The 20510-nt window shown below is 25.5% G+C and overlaps 1 protein-coding gene across 2 annotated transcripts in view; it reads right to left on the reverse strand.

The window, feature by feature from the left end:
• Positions 1-2843: 2843 nt before the first annotated feature.
• Positions 2844-20510, reverse strand: part of LOC129989467 (uncharacterized) — a 68532-nt gene continuing 50865 nt past the window's right edge. For both annotated transcript variants that reach the window (XM_056098025.1, XM_056098024.1), the window contains exons 9-17: positions 18724-18876; positions 18453-18533; positions 17365-17516; positions 15101-15179; positions 14283-14457; positions 13456-13577; positions 11735-12100; positions 9734-9866; positions 2844-4005 (exon numbers count right to left, since the gene is read on the reverse strand). In XM_056098025.1, coding sequence (XP_055954000.1) covers positions 3299-4005; positions 9734-9866; positions 11735-12100; positions 13456-13577; positions 14283-14457; positions 15101-15179; positions 17365-17516; positions 18453-18533; positions 18724-18876 — 1968 coding nt within the window. In that variant the 3' untranslated portion in view covers positions 2844-3298. The remainder of the gene's footprint in view (positions 4006-9733; positions 9867-11734; positions 12101-13455; positions 13578-14282; positions 14458-15100; positions 15180-17364; positions 17517-18452; positions 18534-18723; positions 18877-20510) is intronic.

Genomic DNA, 20510 nt, shown 5'->3' on the forward strand with positions numbered 1-20510 from the left:
AATATTTAATGTAATAAAATATTTCAGTGATTTGTGCTGATAACAGCAAATGACAAGGAAAATCAGATCATATTTTCTTAAGAGTCCCAGTTCTGAAGACATGGAAAGATATTTCCAAATGACAAGTTAATTATCACCTGACATTTAGTTGACTCTCCTATACTTATTTACAAATATACTATTGTAGTTATTTTAGTGAGATTATTTTAAATGATTTTACACTCAGATATAAGAGAAAAAAATTTCTGAATAATATCCTAATATTTAAATTAATCAGGGACAAAGGGGAGCTTCCTTTTAAAGTTCTTTTAAAAATGAATAAGTGAACTAAATAAGTCTTAAATATATAACCTGGTATTTCTTTGCGACAAATAATTCTTATTTCAGATTTGTTTCACAGCCTTTGGCTTTCATAAAATTTAAATTTTCAAATGACCTTCTTGGAATTATAAATCAAACATTTAATACCTTAATATAATATTGTTTTATTACCAATAAAATGTCATATCCCTTAATATAATATTGTTTTATTACCAATAAAATGTCATATCCAACTTCATGGATAATTAACCTATTGGAGCATTAAGTCAAAGGCTGAAACACTTTTTAAAAATAACATATTAGAAGATAAAAAGAAAAAAAAATATCAAGCAAGGGATTTTTTTTCTTTTGTTGTGGCCCGAGAGAGAAAGCACCTAAAATTTTCATGATATATATTTATTACATTATAATTTAAATATAAATTTTTATTTTTCAAATTTTGTAAAAATACTGACAAAAAAAAAAAAGGCAGAAATCTTGCATCTCATAAATAAGCTCTTAATTTTGCAATGAAATTTTACTCACATAATAATTTTATGATTTAAACAATCCACAATTGATATGAACTAGGTTTAAATTTGAATTTATACATTTGTCAAAATTTGTATTTTGTAGTTTTAGGTAAAACAAAGAAATTTCTTCAGCTAATAATAATTAGAAATCTTTATTACACTATGTATTGATAAATTATTATTAAACTATTTAAACTAAACAGTTGGTTGTTAAGGATTTCAAATAGAATAGAGTTTAAAAGTTTAAATTTTTGATTTATATATTTATTTTAATAAAAATTTTCAATTCATTTTTGATTTACATATTTATTTTTAATCATGCTTCTTGTGAGCAGAAAATTTTATTTACATTCATGAAACACATGCTATAATAGCAAATCAAAATTAAAAATTACAGTGCATCTTGTAAGGAAGAAAAGGGCAACATGCAGTTAGATGGCAAAGTTAATATTTATCAAGCAGGGTACTGCATGAAAATGATTCCATTACAAATAATAAAAATTTGTTCAGTAAAATATAACATAAATGAAAAAAGGATAAATTAAAACTCAGATATAATTCATAAACACACAAGAAACATAAATAATCTAATGAACTATAAAATCAAAGTACATGTATATAATTAAAAAAATAACTAACTATAATTCTAAGATTGTTAATTTTTGGAAATGGATGATATTTTAATTATTTGATATTTCTTTGCCAACACAATTATTTAAAAAATAATATGTGACAGTTTCACAGTAATTCCACAAGTACTTAATTTTTAAATTAAAGCATAGTTAAAAAAATATTCAGAGAAAATAGAAAATTTATAGTATTTAAATAAATATGAAATAAATATAAAAGTAACAGATATGATTAAATAACATTAATAGAATCTTCTTTAAAAGTAACAAAAGAATTTATTTAAATGAACTGAATAAAGAAATTCATTAGTGAAAATGAGACAAGCCAATATTAATATCTAATTAATATATAATTAAATTTCTCTAATGCAGGAAATCATTTAATAATTTTCTGATAAATTTACACAAATTAATACAATAATTTATCATAAATTTCCAAAATGCATTTTAGTCATTGTTAATTAAAGCTGGCATCTCAGGAAATCTATGACTTGAAACATTACAGCAAAATAAATAGTTATCAAATTTATTCTGATATATTTAAAAGTATTTGTTCAACTTCAAAAAATTTCCATTTGAAATATTGCCATTCTGTTGTACACAGCACAGAACTTCAGAGAAACACATAAATCATTTATTCATTATGTGGTTATTTATGGTTCTTAAGCACTGCCAACTTGAAACTGTCACTTGCAAAAGAATGTCATAATAATACTAAGTACAATATGAAAAATTTTATGCATCAATCACAGGAATTGTGTGAAAAATGAAATAAACTAATATTCTAGATTTGAGCAATCTATACTATGAGCAATGCATAAGCTCTAATACTGTCATATATCATTTAAATAACATCATATACATTTAAGCAATTAAATCTACATTCTTAAGTAAACATTCTTCAAGTACACACTTAGTGATATTCAGATATCAATGTTGATGTGGACAAAACATGCCTTTGTCATAATTCTTTAATTATTACATAGACATGTTTGCTGTGGACAAAACATGCCTTTGTCATAATTCTTTAATTATTACATAGACATGTTTGCAAGGAAAAATAAATGCACGAAGTAAACTAATCTAAAATAGCAAAAACTGGGTGTCTACTAATCTTTATGTATTAAAAAAAACTGCTTCAAGCAAAGTTTTTGCAATCCTTTTCTTTCACTATTTTTAAATGGCAAAGCTAAATAATTTTTTAAAAAACCATTAGTAAATAGCAAGAATAGTTAAAAATCTAAATTTAACTGCTAAGAGTTTCATTTAATAGATTTTGAATTTTATATTTTATTTTGAAAAAATGACCATGTGCAAATATCCATGTCTGGAGCACAAAATATTTGTCATAATTTTTTCAACACTTTTTTTAGAAGGACAAAATGTATCTCAAAATATTCTTAAAAAGAAATAAAAATTGTGATGCCAATATAGTAACACATAAGTTCATATGAAGGATGATAAAAAAATTATATACAATTCAGGATTAAAAAAGAATATTTCTTAGTTCTTAAAGAGATAAAAAGAACAAGATTCTGGAGTGATAGAAGCTTTTAGTTAAATAATGATTTTCAGTTAGGTATAAGGTAAGCCATACAAGCCCCCCCCCAAAGAAATGCTTTTAATTAAATTGTATTTTTAAAACAAGTATTTCTTTTCAAACAAACAACATTTTTTGCTGCATGAAATTATTCTTAGGAAAATCTTTCAGATACAAATCATTTTTAAATCCTAGATGGAAATGCAGGAATTTTATGTGATTAGTAGACACCCTAATTAAAAATGCAAATATTATAGCGCAACAACAACAAAAAGAAGAAAAAAGCTCACAGAAACCTATACATCTACAGATTTCGAAGCAAGATTTTTTAGATTTTTCTGCTCGACAAGGCTTTGAGATGGAGACATATCTGAATCATTCCCCAACTGCAAAGTGCTTGATGATTTGTTTTGTTTATCTTTACTGGACTTTCGACTAAATAAGCCTCTGTGGGATGAAACTTTTTGCTTTAAAACTGGAGCTTCACTGTCAGTTGGGCTAACAGGTTGACTCATGGTACGCAAATAATTGTGGCTTTTGTGACGATCAAAAAACTTCTGCAATCCGGACATACTTGGAGAATCCGAATCTTTACGGTATTCATTTATATGAAGACTCGTAGCTCTCTTTGGACGAAGCTTAGAGAAAACATTTTTCTGAGGGATGGACACAAACATAGGTTTTGCAAGAGATGGATTACTTTTGATATTGTCATTTAAAGAACTATTATCTATATTAATATCAATGTTGTCAATTGATTTAAATGTTTCATCAGATTCGGGTTTTTGTGCAACAGTTGGCTCTTCTATTGGCTTTGAAAATTTTTCATTAGGTGGTGTATCTTCTAAAGAGCCTTCAGTGGGAACAAGGGTAGATGTGCTGGATTCTTTAGCAAGCTTACCTAACGAAGATTTGTCTGGTGAATATTCTAATTCCTGAGGGAGACTTTTTCTTGGTCTACTAAAAGATATTGGTGCTGACCTTCCTGGACTCATTTCATTATCTGAAATAAAAAATATACAAATGAAATAAAGCTAAATATTCACCTTTGAACTAAGCAAATATCAATAATTAAAAGGAACTCATGAGTTACATAATCTGGACATATTTATGAATATGCACAACAGTTTCAACATTACATATTGAACAATTAAAATTTTTCTAAAAAAATAAAAGCTTTAATATAAATCTTCCATAATAAACATTATTAAAAAGGTAGAATTTATAGATATTCATTAAAGCAATTAAGGCAAAAGTAAGGATAGATAAAGATTGAACATTAATACACTCAAAAAAAATAGAAAGAAAAAAAATACATCATCTGATTTAAGTAAAATTTAGAATGTGTAGTAGTGAGACACAGAATAAATCTGTAATAGACATCAGTAGATACAAAATGTAGATATATAAATATACATATTGATTCTAATAGATATATACATATAGATTCTAAAATTATGCAATGTAAAATATAAAATATATAAATACATAAAAATAAAAATTTTAAATTAAAAAAAATTTATAGCCATAAAAAGAATTTCATCACCCATTCTACTATCCATTATGCCTGATATTGTTATAGATATATGCAAATAAGAAAGAAAAAAAAACATCACAAAGCATAAAAAGAACTTGCAAGTTGAAAACTACAAAAACATTAATTCAATAAAGGATCAAGCAAACAATCAAATCTTAAATGTTTAATAGATTCAATTAATAATAACTCTATTAAAGATATATTTGAACCAAATATTAATAATAAAGAATGAGTTTGAATCTGTCCAAGATGAAATTGTGTAATAAAGCTGCAATAAAATCAAATACTCTACCCCTTCTTTATTATTTTTTAAATGATAAACTTTAAAAAAAGGAAGGAAACAACCCTTAACTATTTTTATTTATTCTTACAAATTCAATTCAAAGTAAAATCAAATTATAAAAAAGATTTTCCTAAATTAAAGCACACCAATCACTCAATCCAAAAAAGTAAGCCAGCTTTTAATTATACAATATGTATTAATATATATAATATATGTATAAATATATCAAAACAACAAGAACCCAAACTTACCTAAACATCTAAAGTAGCAAATGTTAATAAAATTTATAAATATTAACTGCTATAAAAAATACATGTGAAACCTTTATGAGTAATATTAAGATAGAACAAAAATATAATAAAATTCAATGTTAAGATAAATAAATATGCATCCCTTAAAGAGCCATAATATACTTAAAAAGATTAATATATATCATCTAATGTATATATATTAATCTTTTTAAACATATTCTTTATAGGAAAACTACCTGTTGCAATGGTTCTTTTGACATGATAATGGGAAACCCAATTCATCCAAGTATGGCAATCACACTTCCAAATATGTATATCAACCTATCTCACTTCTCTCTATGTATATCTGTGAGCATGCCGTTAATGCTTTGCCCATTTTGCGATTATGATAACTAAAAGAAATTTCGTTTGGATTTTAACAGACCTGGAATAAATTGCATGGAATATGAAAATTTCGAATGAGTTCATAGATGGGCCTTTCACCACCTGAAAGGGGGTGAAATGGAATATGGGAAATTTTTATTCCCCCCCCCCACCATAATTCCTTACAATTAAAGAAAAAATGTCATATTAGGTGAATGAATATCTCTTTAAAATCTGCAACTTTGGCATTAAAATCTTTTTTATAGCTACAATTGCTTAGGGCTAAAAGAGATTTTTAATCATTAACTTAAGCTATTTTCAACATGAATGTCACTTTAAAAAAAAAAAATCTCTAAGCTTACTTTTTTAAACTTTGAAATTACTTAAATGCACAAGAATTATAGTTCAATAGCTTGAAGAAAGTTAATTTAATAAGTATAAAAGAACACAAAGAATTATGGCAACATTTTGTAAATTTGGTCATCAGAAATTCCAGGAGCTGCACATACTTTAGTTTTTTTAATGCATTTTATTAAAATCTTCTAATCTTATTTCACTGTTTAAAATAATCTAAATTATATTCTAAAATTGCATTTTTTTCATGCAACATGCATAAAAATAACATATTCAGTCACAGATAATGGAATCTTCTTAACCATTAGGACACTTGAAATTCGGCAAGTGTTTCTCGAGTAGTAGACTTCTTTAAATATGATAAAATACTATTGGAAAAATTTCATTAATATTTTATTATCAAAAACAAAATGTTTATCACGAATCTGACTTCCACAGTGATCAACCAATTTAATAAAGATGCTCATTCTTTTCAAGATGTAAAAAACACTGCTGCTCAGTTATTCAATTAGTATTATTTATTACTTAGAATAATTTTCTGTATTATTTTGTGCATTAAAATTTTGTTATTTAAATGCATATTTTTAGTGAACCTCATTATCTGGAAATTTTGTTAACCTGACAATCCTGAAGTCTGTAGCATTCCTGAGCATATACTGTATTAAAAAAGACAGGCATTATAGCTTTAACACAAGTAGGTTAAAAAAAATCAGATAATGGATTCATTTTTATTCTATTAAATACTTGCATTTGAAATATGCAAAAGAGAATTAGCCAAGATCTTTTCTCCCATATGTAAATTGAAAAATTAAATGACAAATTCTTATCATAAATTATTTCTTCCATTTAATTGAAAACATAATAACAGCAAATGATAATTAATTTTTTTTAAAGATATGTTTAAAATGTAAACAATGTTTTTTTAGTTCTTAGACGCTGATACAATCTTATGGCACTTAGAAATATTAATTTTTAGTAATATATTTTAAATTTTGATTAAATTTGAATAATATTTGTCCTTGTATATGTTTTATTTTTTAAATATTTGTTATTTTAATATTTTTTTTTTGCAATAAATGCTGTATTATACAACAAGGAATTTCAAAACATTAACTTGAATCTACCTTTGCCTTCCAGTTTGCAAAGAGGAATTTTTATTTGGTAAACTTCCCCTTTTGAAAGGATAAGAAAGTTACTCAGTAAAGATGTAGTGTAGTGATAAGTCTACCTATGTTTCGAGTATAATACAGGAGATGCTATTAAGACTAAATATAAGAGCATTTATTGAAATTTTTTTAAATCACAAAAAAAGGCTAAAAAAATAATACTATCAATCTATGAATCATTTATCATCATTATACCATTGAAAAAGTGAAGCAATTTTTCATTGTAATCAGATGTGCAATATCTGGATGTTATCTTTCTAGTATTCTGCTATGTTATCTTTCTAGCATTCTTTTTCAAGATATTAAACAGGAAAAGCTCATATACATGATTCCAAACCAAATAAATATTCATATTTAGATGGGAATTACTGAAAAATAATGATGACAAATAATGAATGAATAATCTGAATTAGCATTTTAATTCATTAATATTTTTGAAATTATAACAATCAAAACATTAACAATAATAAAACAACTGGTCCATACAAAGATATCTAACATATTTTAATTACTTTTACTTTAAAAATTAATACAGCAATCTAATTATTAAAGTTTAATAAAATTATTCCATATCATATGATTAATTATTCTATAACATATGATTAAAATAATCATTCCATATAAACAGGAAATTTACCTACTACTATTAGCATAAAAGGCTATATTCAGCTTATTTAGCATAAGAGAATCTAGAAAAATTTAATAAAAAAAGAAAGCAGTAAAAGCTATTCTTTACCAGAATTATTTCAAATATTGATTAAATCTTTATTAAAAAATAATGTATAAGTGCTTTGAATAAACATAATTTGTGATAAAAAAGAAATTACTTTAAGAAAGCCCCCAAGCACTTTTAAAATTCTAAAATAATATTTAAATTATACTTATTCCATTGATTACGATAAAAAAATAACAGCAAAATAAAAACTATTATTTTTTGACATTTCAACTAAATATTTATATTAGATCATAATTCAAAATAATTTTAAAAACATAAATCTGAGAAAAATACTAATTTATATATAAAATGAACAGACCCCAAAGACAAACAATTGTTAGAAATGAACAAATATAAATTATTTTTCATAGCTTAAGAGGTCTTTAAACATTTGTCATCAATCTATCAAATTTCTAAAATATAAAACATTTTTGTTACAGTTAATCTAGCTCTAAATTATTAAAATTATAAGTGAGCTACAACCATAAATTACTGATGTGCACAGCTATTCAGTACTGGACTAGTGCAAATAATCATGACAATCATTTCACAATTCCATGCTCTTTTTCTTGATTTAGCTAATTTAAATATATAAAAAAACAAAATTCTATATTTAAAAACCAACAATGTATTGTACTCTAAACTCCCTACTGAGACTATACAATTGCAAGTGCCAATATAGATAATTAACTTACTTCTCAGCTGGATAGCATAAGTAGGAGAAATTGATATTAAAAGCTATTAGTAATGATTTTTTTTGTCAAACCTTTTATTGAAATTTTTCTGTTGAGATATAGCATACACAAAAAAGCATTCATTTGCATAAATATGAGAAACTAAAAGACAAGTTTCAATTTCGCTGATTATTAGATAGGAGAATTATTTTTATGATAAAATAAAATGTCAGCCAATAAATTATTTATAAAAACAATGTTCAAGCTTCAAAAAATTTCTCTCAGATTCAAAAGATCTTCCAATTTAAAGTATTCTGAAACAGATTTCTTTTCTTTTTTTTTTTTTTTTTGTATTAAAAAAAAAAAGGAAACTATAAATTTTTATTAGGAACAGTAGTTATATGGAAATGTGTTCTGTATACATTATTTAAAAATGGAATCATTTTTGATTAAAAATCTTTCATTTCAAGTAAAATGTTTTTTTTTTTAATCATTGAATGAATTCTATATATTTTTGCTGTTACTTGAAAAACCAGTCTTATTTCTTAGAAATATTATGCAAGTTTTGGAGGTTCTTTAGATATGTTGCCTTTTCACTTTTTGGTCTTCTGAATTACCAAGATTTTAAGACATGGCTTGCAAATCAGCGATAGTCACACTTATATGATGAAACAACTCAACTTTTTATTTTCACACAAGTACACCAAGCATCTTTAATAGAAAGCACAACCATGTGACATTAGTACTCTCAAGAATCGGCATGGTGTAAGAAAATCAAAGTCAAGTATCACAATTTTCTAAACTATTATTGCAATTTATAATAAGTATAAATGTCTCATTCTGATATTTTTTCTACACACAAATGAAAAATAAAAAAGCAAAATATTTAAAGATATATTTTTCCAAAAAACATTGTCATGCTTTAAATGAACACATGACATTCTCTCTGATTAGAATTCTTTAAATGAACATCTATTATAATTATTAATATGAAACAGCAATACTAATAAATTACAAGTGCAAAAGAATTTGATATACCTTATATAGACTATAATGTAACTAAACAGAGAATGCATTTAATTTGATATATTTTGCACTTTGTTTTAGCTCAAAATCTTAAATGCCAAACAACATCTTAAAAAAGACTTAATCTCATTAGAAATTGAAATATATTTGTAATTGTAAAGTTTACTTTGATAAATTTAATTAAAAAATTAAAAACAGTATTTGTGTTTAATATTTGAATGAGAAATACTTCATACTTCAAAATTGAAGTGATATGAAATAATGTTGTATATATATATATGTTACTGAATAACAATTTAGATAAAATAATACATGCTATTCTACACATATATAAAAGAAAATTTTATATCACTAAGCATTACCTATATTAGTGGTGCTTTTACTCATAACATCAGGATTTGGATATGCTTCTCTTACTGTTATATCTTCATCAGAAAGAGAATTTTTGTCCTCATTATTCACTGCACATTTAGATGCAGCAATACTATCTGTATCCTATAATAAAACAATGGATAATATTCTATTTGGAATTAATTCAATATGAAACATTCTATCCAAGATATAAGGGGAAAAAATGCAAATTAAAAATCCAGCTTTCATGTACCATAAAACAACTAACAGAATAAAATATATTGAAGTGAAAGCAATTCAAAATAAGTAAATATATATTATTTTTTAATTTAATCAAGTTATTTCATATTTTACAGTAATCATAGAATTAGTTTTGTAAATATACATGAAAAACTAAACTATATTGTCACGTAGAACTATAGTATAGAACTCAATGACACACACAAGAGGTAGAGCTAAACCAATTTATTAACTGAACTCCGAACACAGTAACTGACAAATCTTCTGCTTTTATACAAGCAGAGAAAGTTCCAGAATACTCTTCTGGAGGCAGTAAGAAAAGTTCAGAACACTTGTCTGGTAAACTAAAGAAATGTCCAGTATCTTCTGGAACATAAAATAAAGGAAAACATAAAATCAAGGAATTAAGTATTTACATATACAGTAGACTCCCGATTATCCGCGGGCGGTTTATCCGCGCCTGTCGCACTAAGTATTTTTTGTTTGTTTGTTTGTTTTCAAGCAAAGAGAAAATGCTTCCAAAGCAAGAAGCAAACACAAATGACTGATTTCTTCAAAAAGGTGTAGTTTTACAGTTATGCTTTTGTAATTACATAATATATTACAGTATTAAAACAGTACGTATATATTAATTTTTCTGTGCATCCTTGACGCCTCTCGTAAGTACAAAGCACTTTTCTGTTTTCATTGACAAAATTCATTTTAGGTTAGTTTTGAGTGATATACTAAAATATTAAGCGTTAGTTAAACATTTCCTGCTGTTTATTTTACGTTTTATTGTACATAAAACGATTTTTCAAAGTTGGAATGACTGTTTTCTGTTTTGCAATACCCGTTTTTAGCTTTTTTCGGATTATCCGCGATTTTTGTTATTCGCGGGGGCCGCGCCACCCAATTCAGCGGATAATCGGGAGTGTACTGTACTATTAATCGCATTGTCTCTAGCGAGATTCGAACTCAGGTCTCTTGATCATGAGACCAGTGCCATGACCATTCGGACATGGAGATTCGACTGTCTTTCTTCAATGCGGCAATATAAACAACATATTACATAGTTACGAGTCCTAAAATGATATTCAAAGTAATACTATAACAGAAGGCAAGCTTGAACTTAGAATATACAACCAGTAAAATATATGGAATGCATTTAAAATTTAAAAAGAATTTTTCTTTCTTTTTAAAAGATTCAACTTTCTCACTTTGTGGTCATAAGAATAATTTAAAAACAAAATTACTATTTTAATGCAAATTTTTTTCTCATTTTAAAAATTACAACTGTTAAAAAAGATGATCATATATCAACTTAATTAAAACAATTTCAATAAGTACTCAATTTTATTTTAAAATAAGAAATTGGAATGTCACAGTTAAAATACAAAAATGGCAGATACACAAAAGTATTTGGTACAGAATCCTATTTGAAATGCGAGTTCTTGTTGAAACATAGACTTAAAACTGTTTCTAATTATAAAAAGGCAATAATGCTTCACAGTGAAAAAACATTATTATCTATATATAAAAAAACCCACAAAAACTAATATTTCCTGCATAATTTATTATTCGTGTCATGTTTGAAAAGTTATTATTTCAGTTTATTTTATTTTAGTAAAACTGCATGAACTATTCAAATTATTTTGCATTAACACATTTTTATAAACCCATGACAACACTTAATGAAATATGTATTCATAAAGAAGATGCATTTACACTACATTAGTTACAGAACACTTCCATTTTAAATTGAAGTAAAAAAAAGAAAAAAAAAATCTTACATTTCTATTTTCACCCTTCAAGGTCAACTTCGACCGGCTACGGCCTTGTACTGATCCAATGAGAGATTTTTGTGAGCCTCGATATTTGCCAGACCGAAAAAACTGCTTCAGGCTGTTGGTACTTTTCTTGCGCATAACAGTAGGCAGTCTCAGAGTACTGTCATCAGGTGCTTCACTCTTAGGAGTAGATACTTTAGATACAGATCTATGGAGATAACGACTACGTCTAGATCCCTTATGCCAAAAGATATCTTCAACAGGCATGTTGCTGTAGTAACCAGGGCTGTGCATACCACTACCTGTACCACTAGCAGATGTAGCACGAGAATCAGCCAAAGATAAGTCTGACAGATGAAAAATGTCATCCTGCAGTTGAAAACATTATAATTAAAATAAAAAAGTTCAGTTGATTTAAATTTTATATTGATTTTTTACTGAAAAAATTTAATACTTGGATATTTGAATTTTCATATTTTAGAAACAGACAAAAATAGATTTACTTAGAGATAATTGCATATCACGATATTAATGTTTATTATCAATTTTTTTTTTTTGTAATATTAATTCAAGAAGTACAAGAGACTAAATGTGTGTAGTGAGCTGTTTTGCTAAATGTAGCTGTTTCATGCTTTTCACATTATAGAAAAAAATTTCTGCTCTTATTATTTTTAATTTGAAACTATTTTATATATATAAAAATGATTTCTTAGAAGTTTTCTTTCCCAATAACATCACAATTTTTCTGTTTATTCTGAGAATAAAATTGTGCTACATATATACATATTCAAAACTGGGCAAAAAGATACAAAATTCAGAAAATAACAGAATATTATTACGATGATTTGAAAATACGTAGATGAAGAAAAATTTTGTATTTGATGTGGGTGACAATTGACATTCATACAAAAAAGCAGTAAATAAGAGCAGCTGAAATAAAGTTTATCATTTGTAATATATGTTACCATTATTAATATATGTTAGAAAGTAGTTTTAGTTAAAGTTTTATCAGGGATTTAATACACAATGCAAAGATCTCCAATCAGTCATTCATAGAGGACTATGAAACTTTTTGTATAAATGATAAACATTTTCATTATTGAAGCTGTGCATCTTTTCAAATACAAAATTATACCTTTACATAGGTGTTTTCTTTCATTTATCCAAAATAGCATTTGGTCTCTAATTTTGAGGCTGTGTATGGTTCTTTTTTCCCCATTTACTTTGATGGCAATGATACTTGTAATTATGACCATACTTTGTCATGAAAAAATATTTTAAAATAGAATCTATATTCGTTTACTTTACATAAACTTTTATATTCAAAATGAGATCTTATGAAAAATTGCTTATCATATACAAAACCAAAGAGCAAACCTTTCTGACAATTTTAATTTAATTTAATTTAGCAGAGTTTATTTGAATTTTTTCAAGCAGTTATTTAAACTTAAATCAGATGTAAACATGTTGCAAGTCCAAAATTATTTTAAATTAAAATACTTTTCTTAACATAAATAGAAAAATGGCTAAAAAATAGTATTTATTTATTTGCTCCTCAAAAAGTATTTATTTATTTGCTCCTCAAAAAGCATTTATTTATTTGCTCCTCAAAAAGCATTTATTTATTTTCCAATTTAAACTACTATACATATCTACAACTAAAATAGATATGCATACTCAAGCATTTATAATTATTCTATATAGTAAATTAAAACAAAATTTACATTAAATAATCCACTGCGATCTTTAAATTCATCTGGAGTTGGAGGTCCAGAAGTCTCGCAAGATCCAGTTTGATCAACAGTACTATCTTTGGATGGAGCCTTCCAAAGCTTTTTCTTTCTGACTGAAAAGTACAAAATAAGATTAACATATGGCAATTTGCCAATGTACTTCATAATCAGTAATAATTATGTTTAAATATATAGAGGGTTACAAACAACTACAGCATTGATATCATAGGTTAACACTTATTTAGTTTTTATTTGAAATATATTTATTAATTATATAGAATATTAATTACTAGAGTTTGAATTTTCAAAAGTAAAAACTTTTCTTAAATACATTAAAGTCGCATCCAAAAAATTGATATTGGACATAATAATATATGCAATAACTTTCATTGCACTATAAATATAAATTGTTTCTAACGAGACATAAATTCTTACTCGTATATAAAGTACAAAATATTGCAAAATCTAAAATGACAAAATAACACAGCTTTATGTGAAGGGGTATTTATAAACGTTCAAATAATCTTTCTTCCTCAGTTAAAAAAGAATGTAATGTTCTAAAATTAAAAAAAAACTATATAGAAACAAAAAAATATCAATTAAATTTGAAAATTAATATTTTTTATAAAAATAAAATTTTAAATGGCAGGAAAACTTTAAAAATTTTGAAAAATGGTTAATTGATTAATTGAACAAACCTAAAACCAAAATTCAGGCATAAGCTATTGGCATAGAATGAGAACAAGTTATTTTGACAATTAATATTTTTTAAATCTACAATTTGTTTTCTATTTTAATATTAAATATGAAACAAATACCAGATGACTCTCGACTCAAGAAATCTTGCATAAGGTTTAAAATTCCTTTCTTTTCATAAGACATTGGATGGAATGAGCGCCCAAGCTTGGAAATTCCACTGAATGCACTTCCAGATAGGTGGCTATTTAATCTGCTTCTATTGTTTGAAGCTGTTTCACACGGTATCCCATTGATCTACAAATGAGATATAAAAAACATACATCATCAAGAAAAGAAAATCAAATTTACACTTAAAGTGCTGCAATCACTAATAATAAAAAAATGAGGTTACTCAAGGGTTGTTTTCAGGGAGAAAAAATGTAAACTATTAAAATGAATTTGCCTCATATATTTAAGGAAAATCTTTAAACACATATCAAAATCTGTCAGATTATGTTATGTTATACATTATGTTACACATTTTCAAAAATTGTCAAATACAATATACACACACAAACTCCCTTTAAATAGTTATATAGTAGTAAATTTAATATGTTTTTCACAAACAAAACATTCATCAGTAAAAAACCTTACAAATTAATAGGCAATAACTGAAAGCATTAAATTTAAAAGAAATTTTGATCAGAAAAAAGAACATAACTTTAGAAGAACATAAAAAAAGGCCAGATATCTTTTTTGAGATCTTTAAATTTGCCAATTTATTCAAGTGTTTTTATGACTTTATTCATACAGATTTTATTACATATAAAATATTTTTTCTTAGAATTTCTTTCTTTAATAATAGAATCAATAAAAAAATGTAAAAAAAGATAAATATATAAGTTTATTTAGAGAAATTGTTTTTAGACGCTGAATAAAAATTAGAAATAAGGCATACCACTTTTACTCCATCCAATTCATCTTCATTTTCTTCTAATGGTTCTAAGGGCACAAATTCTGCTTCATGGGGAGGAATTCTAGAAGATAAAAAAATAAATTGACACTTAAACTCATATAAATCATTTTCTTCATTTCAAAACCATTTAAAATATGACAAATATGTACATACATATATGAAACTATAACCTACAAAATGTTCATATCACAATGAGATCTAATCTGAATGAAACTGCAAATTAAATCCTTTTTATTCCTTTGCTTATAGTTCTCAAAAAGTTTAGTGTTTGATTATTACAATGTTGAATTAATAACTTGAATTCAAGCTGACAAAATCTATTTAATAAATAAACAAAATGAAAAAATAAACAATGTATAAATTTCAATTAAATTAGTTTTATTCCTTAATTTAAGTTCAGATTAGAAATGGTATTTTTTTAATACTGAAACAGAATAATATTTTTTCTAAAAAAAAAAAAAAAAAAAAAAAAATCAGACATAAATTCTAATTATTAAAAATTTTATAGAACTTATTTAAAAATTGCATTTGTTAAATTTCTCTCCTTATTTCAGATTAAAGTTCACAAACATAAAATATTTAAATAAATTCTTTTAGATCCTACAAAAGTAATATATAGCATATCATTTCACAATGTTTTAAATATCGTCTACCTTTTTATTCTTCTTAAAAATAGAAGAAAATATTTTAAGTTTAGAAATAAAAAGGTATCAATAAATATTCATGAAATGGTAAATAAATTAAAAAATAATTATATTAGCAACTAGAACTTTTTAAAATATGAATTCAGTTAAAACATTACAAAAATGATTTCTTAACATTGTTAGCTATTCACTCATACTAATAGAAATAAAAAGAAATTCATTTCAATTCATTCAAAAACTATCAAATTGATAATTTGAAAAAGTTAAAATATGATTATAAATTTTGATAAAGTTAAAAGCCTATCTTGTGACAATATAGTTTCTGATATATCTGTACTTGGATCATGATTATCATACTACATGCATATTTGACAATTTAAAAAATGCACCAAAAAGTGAAAAATCTAATTGATACTGATCTCTGTAAGTATTGTTTCTTTTAACAATATGAAAGCATTGTCAAAGAGCCTCCCCCTTATTTTCTAATATTACATGATTCAGATTAAAGAGTCAATTTGTTTATATGAATGCATTTGTTTAATATTAGCTTAATTTCTAAAAGCATTGTAATCGCTAAAAAAAATATTCCATTTATGTTTTTTGAATATTATTGATGTACATTAAAAGCCGATGTTAAATCTATTAGAAGCCAGCTAAAAACAGCAGCAACAACCAACAGTTTTAACTGATTTATAAAAGATATCAATTTATATTTTAGTAATATGAAATTAAATTTGTAAGGAAAAAAACTTTTAGTCTCTACTTTTTACCCATAGTCTAGTAAACAATACAGAGCCTTATATATATATATACATTATATAAAAATTTTTTTATGTAACTGCTGTATTTTATTCGGTTAGTGATTGGTAGATAGCAAGTTACATGATTCATGACATATGAGGTTTGTTGTGCAGTAGTGTTTGAAATATTAAATGAAAATTATTACTGTCATAGGAAGTATATATATTGCACTTGCTATTGATGTGGTGACAAAAAAGAAAAAGTAAAGCTTTAACTAAAACAATATTATTTCTAATTCTATTTTTAGACACAATGTTTGTGGCAACACTAATGAACAATTCTTGGATTATTCGATATTTTTCATCCCTCAGTTAGTAATCATCTGGAACATTACAAAATACCTAGCCAATTCAGGTGTTCATGCTGCATGATCTTTATAAATAGTAATGGGATGTCTAGCAACATCAGATGTAGAAAAAATGAGCGAGAATCTGCCAATTTGAAAATAAAAGCTAATGTGGAGCTGCTATGTTGACGACAAAGAGTGGAAAATAGAAACAATATTCAGATATTGGAGATATGAGCAAAGAGTGCTCTTATTGTGGGGCTTTAAGTTTTGAATTGGAAGTAGGCCGACCAATCAGCAAACATATGCTGTTATCATGAAAGATTAAACTTCCAATAATGATTGAATGGCCAATGATGCTTAAAAACTTGCCAACTGGAACTGATGACTATCGGGTACCGCATTGGACAACATGAATGTTAGTGAACTAAAATGAGCAAGGAGCAAACCCTCCTATTATATATATATATATATATATATATATACATAATCACTGCAAACATTGAACAACTTACACTAAATTAGCAGCAGATCCCATGGGTGGTTCAGAGTAAAAAGGCATTGCAGCAGCTGTGTAGGGTAGATCAGGCATAATTTCATCCCAATACTGATCTTTAATCAGTTCTGGATGTTCTTGGTGCATTTCATCCACAATCAAATAAGATACCTGACAAAACAAACTGCATTATCAAACCGATTTACAAGCAGAGATTAAAATAAAGCTGAAATCTAATAATACTTTAATTCAAAAATGAAAAGATAATATTCCAAAAGTTGCAATTTACATTTTGTTCTGTTGACTTTTTTTTTTTCTTTCTTTTCTTTCCTAACTTTAAATGAAATAATTTTTCATCATTGATTTTCTTTTCTAGGACATTTTCTTTTCTACCCATAGTTTTGGGAGCACTGCATAGTTAGAATGTTCAAAATTATATTTCTAACTTCATTTAACATAAATTTGAAAAAATAACTAAGTAATAACTAATTATTTATAAAAAGCAAAGTTTCGTGAATTTAAATTTTTATACCACTGAAAACTTTTAAATGATTTATGTAAGTTAATAAAATAATACTAAGTAAATGATGATAGTTAAGCTAATTACAACTTGCTAAATTAGCCTCCTACTTTTAAACTACATAATTGCTGTTTGGAGACAAACTTTGTTAATTTACAAGAAGTCAGATAGTGAAATTGACAATATAAACCCATCATTTACTCTCCAAAATTCCTTGCAACATCAATATGCAGATATCTTCACCTATATTATGAAAAAAGATAATTTAAAATAGATTAATTTAATCATCTCTGTTAAACAAAATATAATTTTTTTCCACAGTATAAGTGCTGCCAAGAAATATTCTTTAAAAAAATTACTTTCACAATTAGTATTAATTTGTCATTGTCAGAAATGAACTTCCTTACTGCAGAATTGCTAGTAAAATTTTTTTTTGGCTAGTATTAAAAGAAGTTAAAGTTTGTTTTGTAATTATATATACAATAAAAAATTGTCAGACATGAGAACATCTTTATTCTGTCATCATATTAAAATTGGTGCATTATATTATATAATTAAGAAATTAAAAAAGCTTTTATCTTATTCACCTGAATATCACGATCTATCACCCAGTTTACTTCAAAATCATCGTCATCTTCTCCAAAAGGATTTACTAATGTTTCTGCTACCTGTAAAAGAATGAAAACACAGAATTGTCACAAACACTCCAATTTTAAATAATTTATTTAAAAAATTTTAAGCAATTCTCTTTACTTCTAAAATTTTACTCTACTTATGAATATAAAATTAATACTGATAGTAATTGAAATATCAAAATTTCAAAATAAACTATGAATTCAAATAGTAAGACAAACTTACTTTTAGCCAGCCCATGTAAAAGAAAAACTGCAGAAAGTTAAAAATAGGAATATAAAGGTCTACATCATAACCCGGATGACCCTGCGTTGGGTCTAGGTATTGCCTGCCCATAAGAGTTGCCAAGAAGAAAGTATAAACCACCAGAGTAACAACCTGAAATATAAAAAGTTTGTATTATTTGAAAACTTGCTGCATAAATATGTAGCCATGGCATAAAAATTAAACAAAATATTTCTTTAAAAGGTACATTAATGAGAAACAAAAAAAATTGGAAATTTCATAAGCAATAATTTTAACTAAATTGTGCTATCATAGCTAAATATGATGTAAATGTTCCTCAGAAATTTAGACTCATCAATAAAAAAAAATTAGTATTTATTTAACGTTTATTTGATGCTACATTTTAAAATTTATATAAATTCATAATAGTATACAATTGAAGTTGTTTGTTGTTTTATTTAAATTGTTTGAAAGGCAATAGTGATTTTATATTACATATTTATTTTTCATTCTAGGATGATAAGATAGTAAAAATGTCTACATATTTATTAAAGTGCAGCACTTTAGGCTGGAGCCTAAATAAGCCTCTGGTATTTTATCCGTCTTATTTCTAAGTGCTATGTCACTGTGCACTGCCAATTTTAACAAAATCCATAGCAATGAGAAAAATTTTAAACTGTAGCAGAACTTGGTGCTACAGTTTAAATACAAAAATATATCTGAAATATTATAACTGTAAAGTCTACTGCAGAAGTCACGTCCACTAAAAATATTAATGACAACTTAGATACAAATATAGTAACACTTACCCTGTTACTAAAACAATGACATTGACAATTCCTTGAAGACAGTTAAATTTCTAGAAAATATGATTTTATATTACTTAAATAAAAAAAATCTATTGTTTAATGGATTCTGTTTCACAGATATAATCTTAATTTTGATTTTAATATTGTCATAAAAAGAAATCTTACTAGCAGCCAGCAATTAGTTGATAAAGCACATCACTATTAATCTGATTACTTATGGAGTGAATCCCCCAATAGTTTAATTCTAAAATACTTTTACTTTTTCATGCTTTCATTAATAGATTCTTTGTTTGTATTAAAAGTCACTTTATCTCATAAATCTAAATCATTTTTAAACAGTATTCTACAATTTTTAGCATATTTGCGTTATAAGTTGGAAGAAATATATTTTGTTAATAGTATTTTCATACTACTTCCATGGAAAAAGGTTAACTCAATTTTTATTCACAGTAATCTTTTTCCCTTTTAATTAATATTTGTGAAAATATCAGTTTAATTTATTATCATAGATTACTCTGAATTCTGATAATGTCTGTGGAGACAAAGCAAAAACTGCAATTGTGGCACAGAAACTATTACTGTAATCTACATACAGAAGGAAGTTCAATAAATCTGTTTAATTTAATAACTGTAACTACATAAGTTTTGCAAAGTATTTTTAATAATTTGTGTAGTAGTATACACTAATAAAGAATCAGAACAGAAAAGAATTCCAATAATAATCCTCAGAAATTTAATTCTTGGAAAAGTCGATGAATTTGATTGGTAGCAATTTAGGATAGTAATTAAAATATTTTCTATCAAAATTTATAACAGAAAATAAAGTTTATAAATCACTTTATTTGCAGTTTTAAATAAATGTATTAAAATTCTAACAAAAATAAATAGCAGGAATTAGAACTATTCTATCATACATAACACAAAAAAGTTAATCAGAATTAATACAGAATAAAAAAAGAATACAATATATTTTTAAAA

Source organism: Argiope bruennichi, chromosome 10 (genome assembly GCF_947563725.1).
Source record: "Argiope bruennichi chromosome 10, qqArgBrue1.1, whole genome shotgun sequence".
Taxonomy (NCBI): Eukaryota; Metazoa; Arthropoda; class Arachnida; order Araneae; family Araneidae; genus Argiope; species Argiope bruennichi.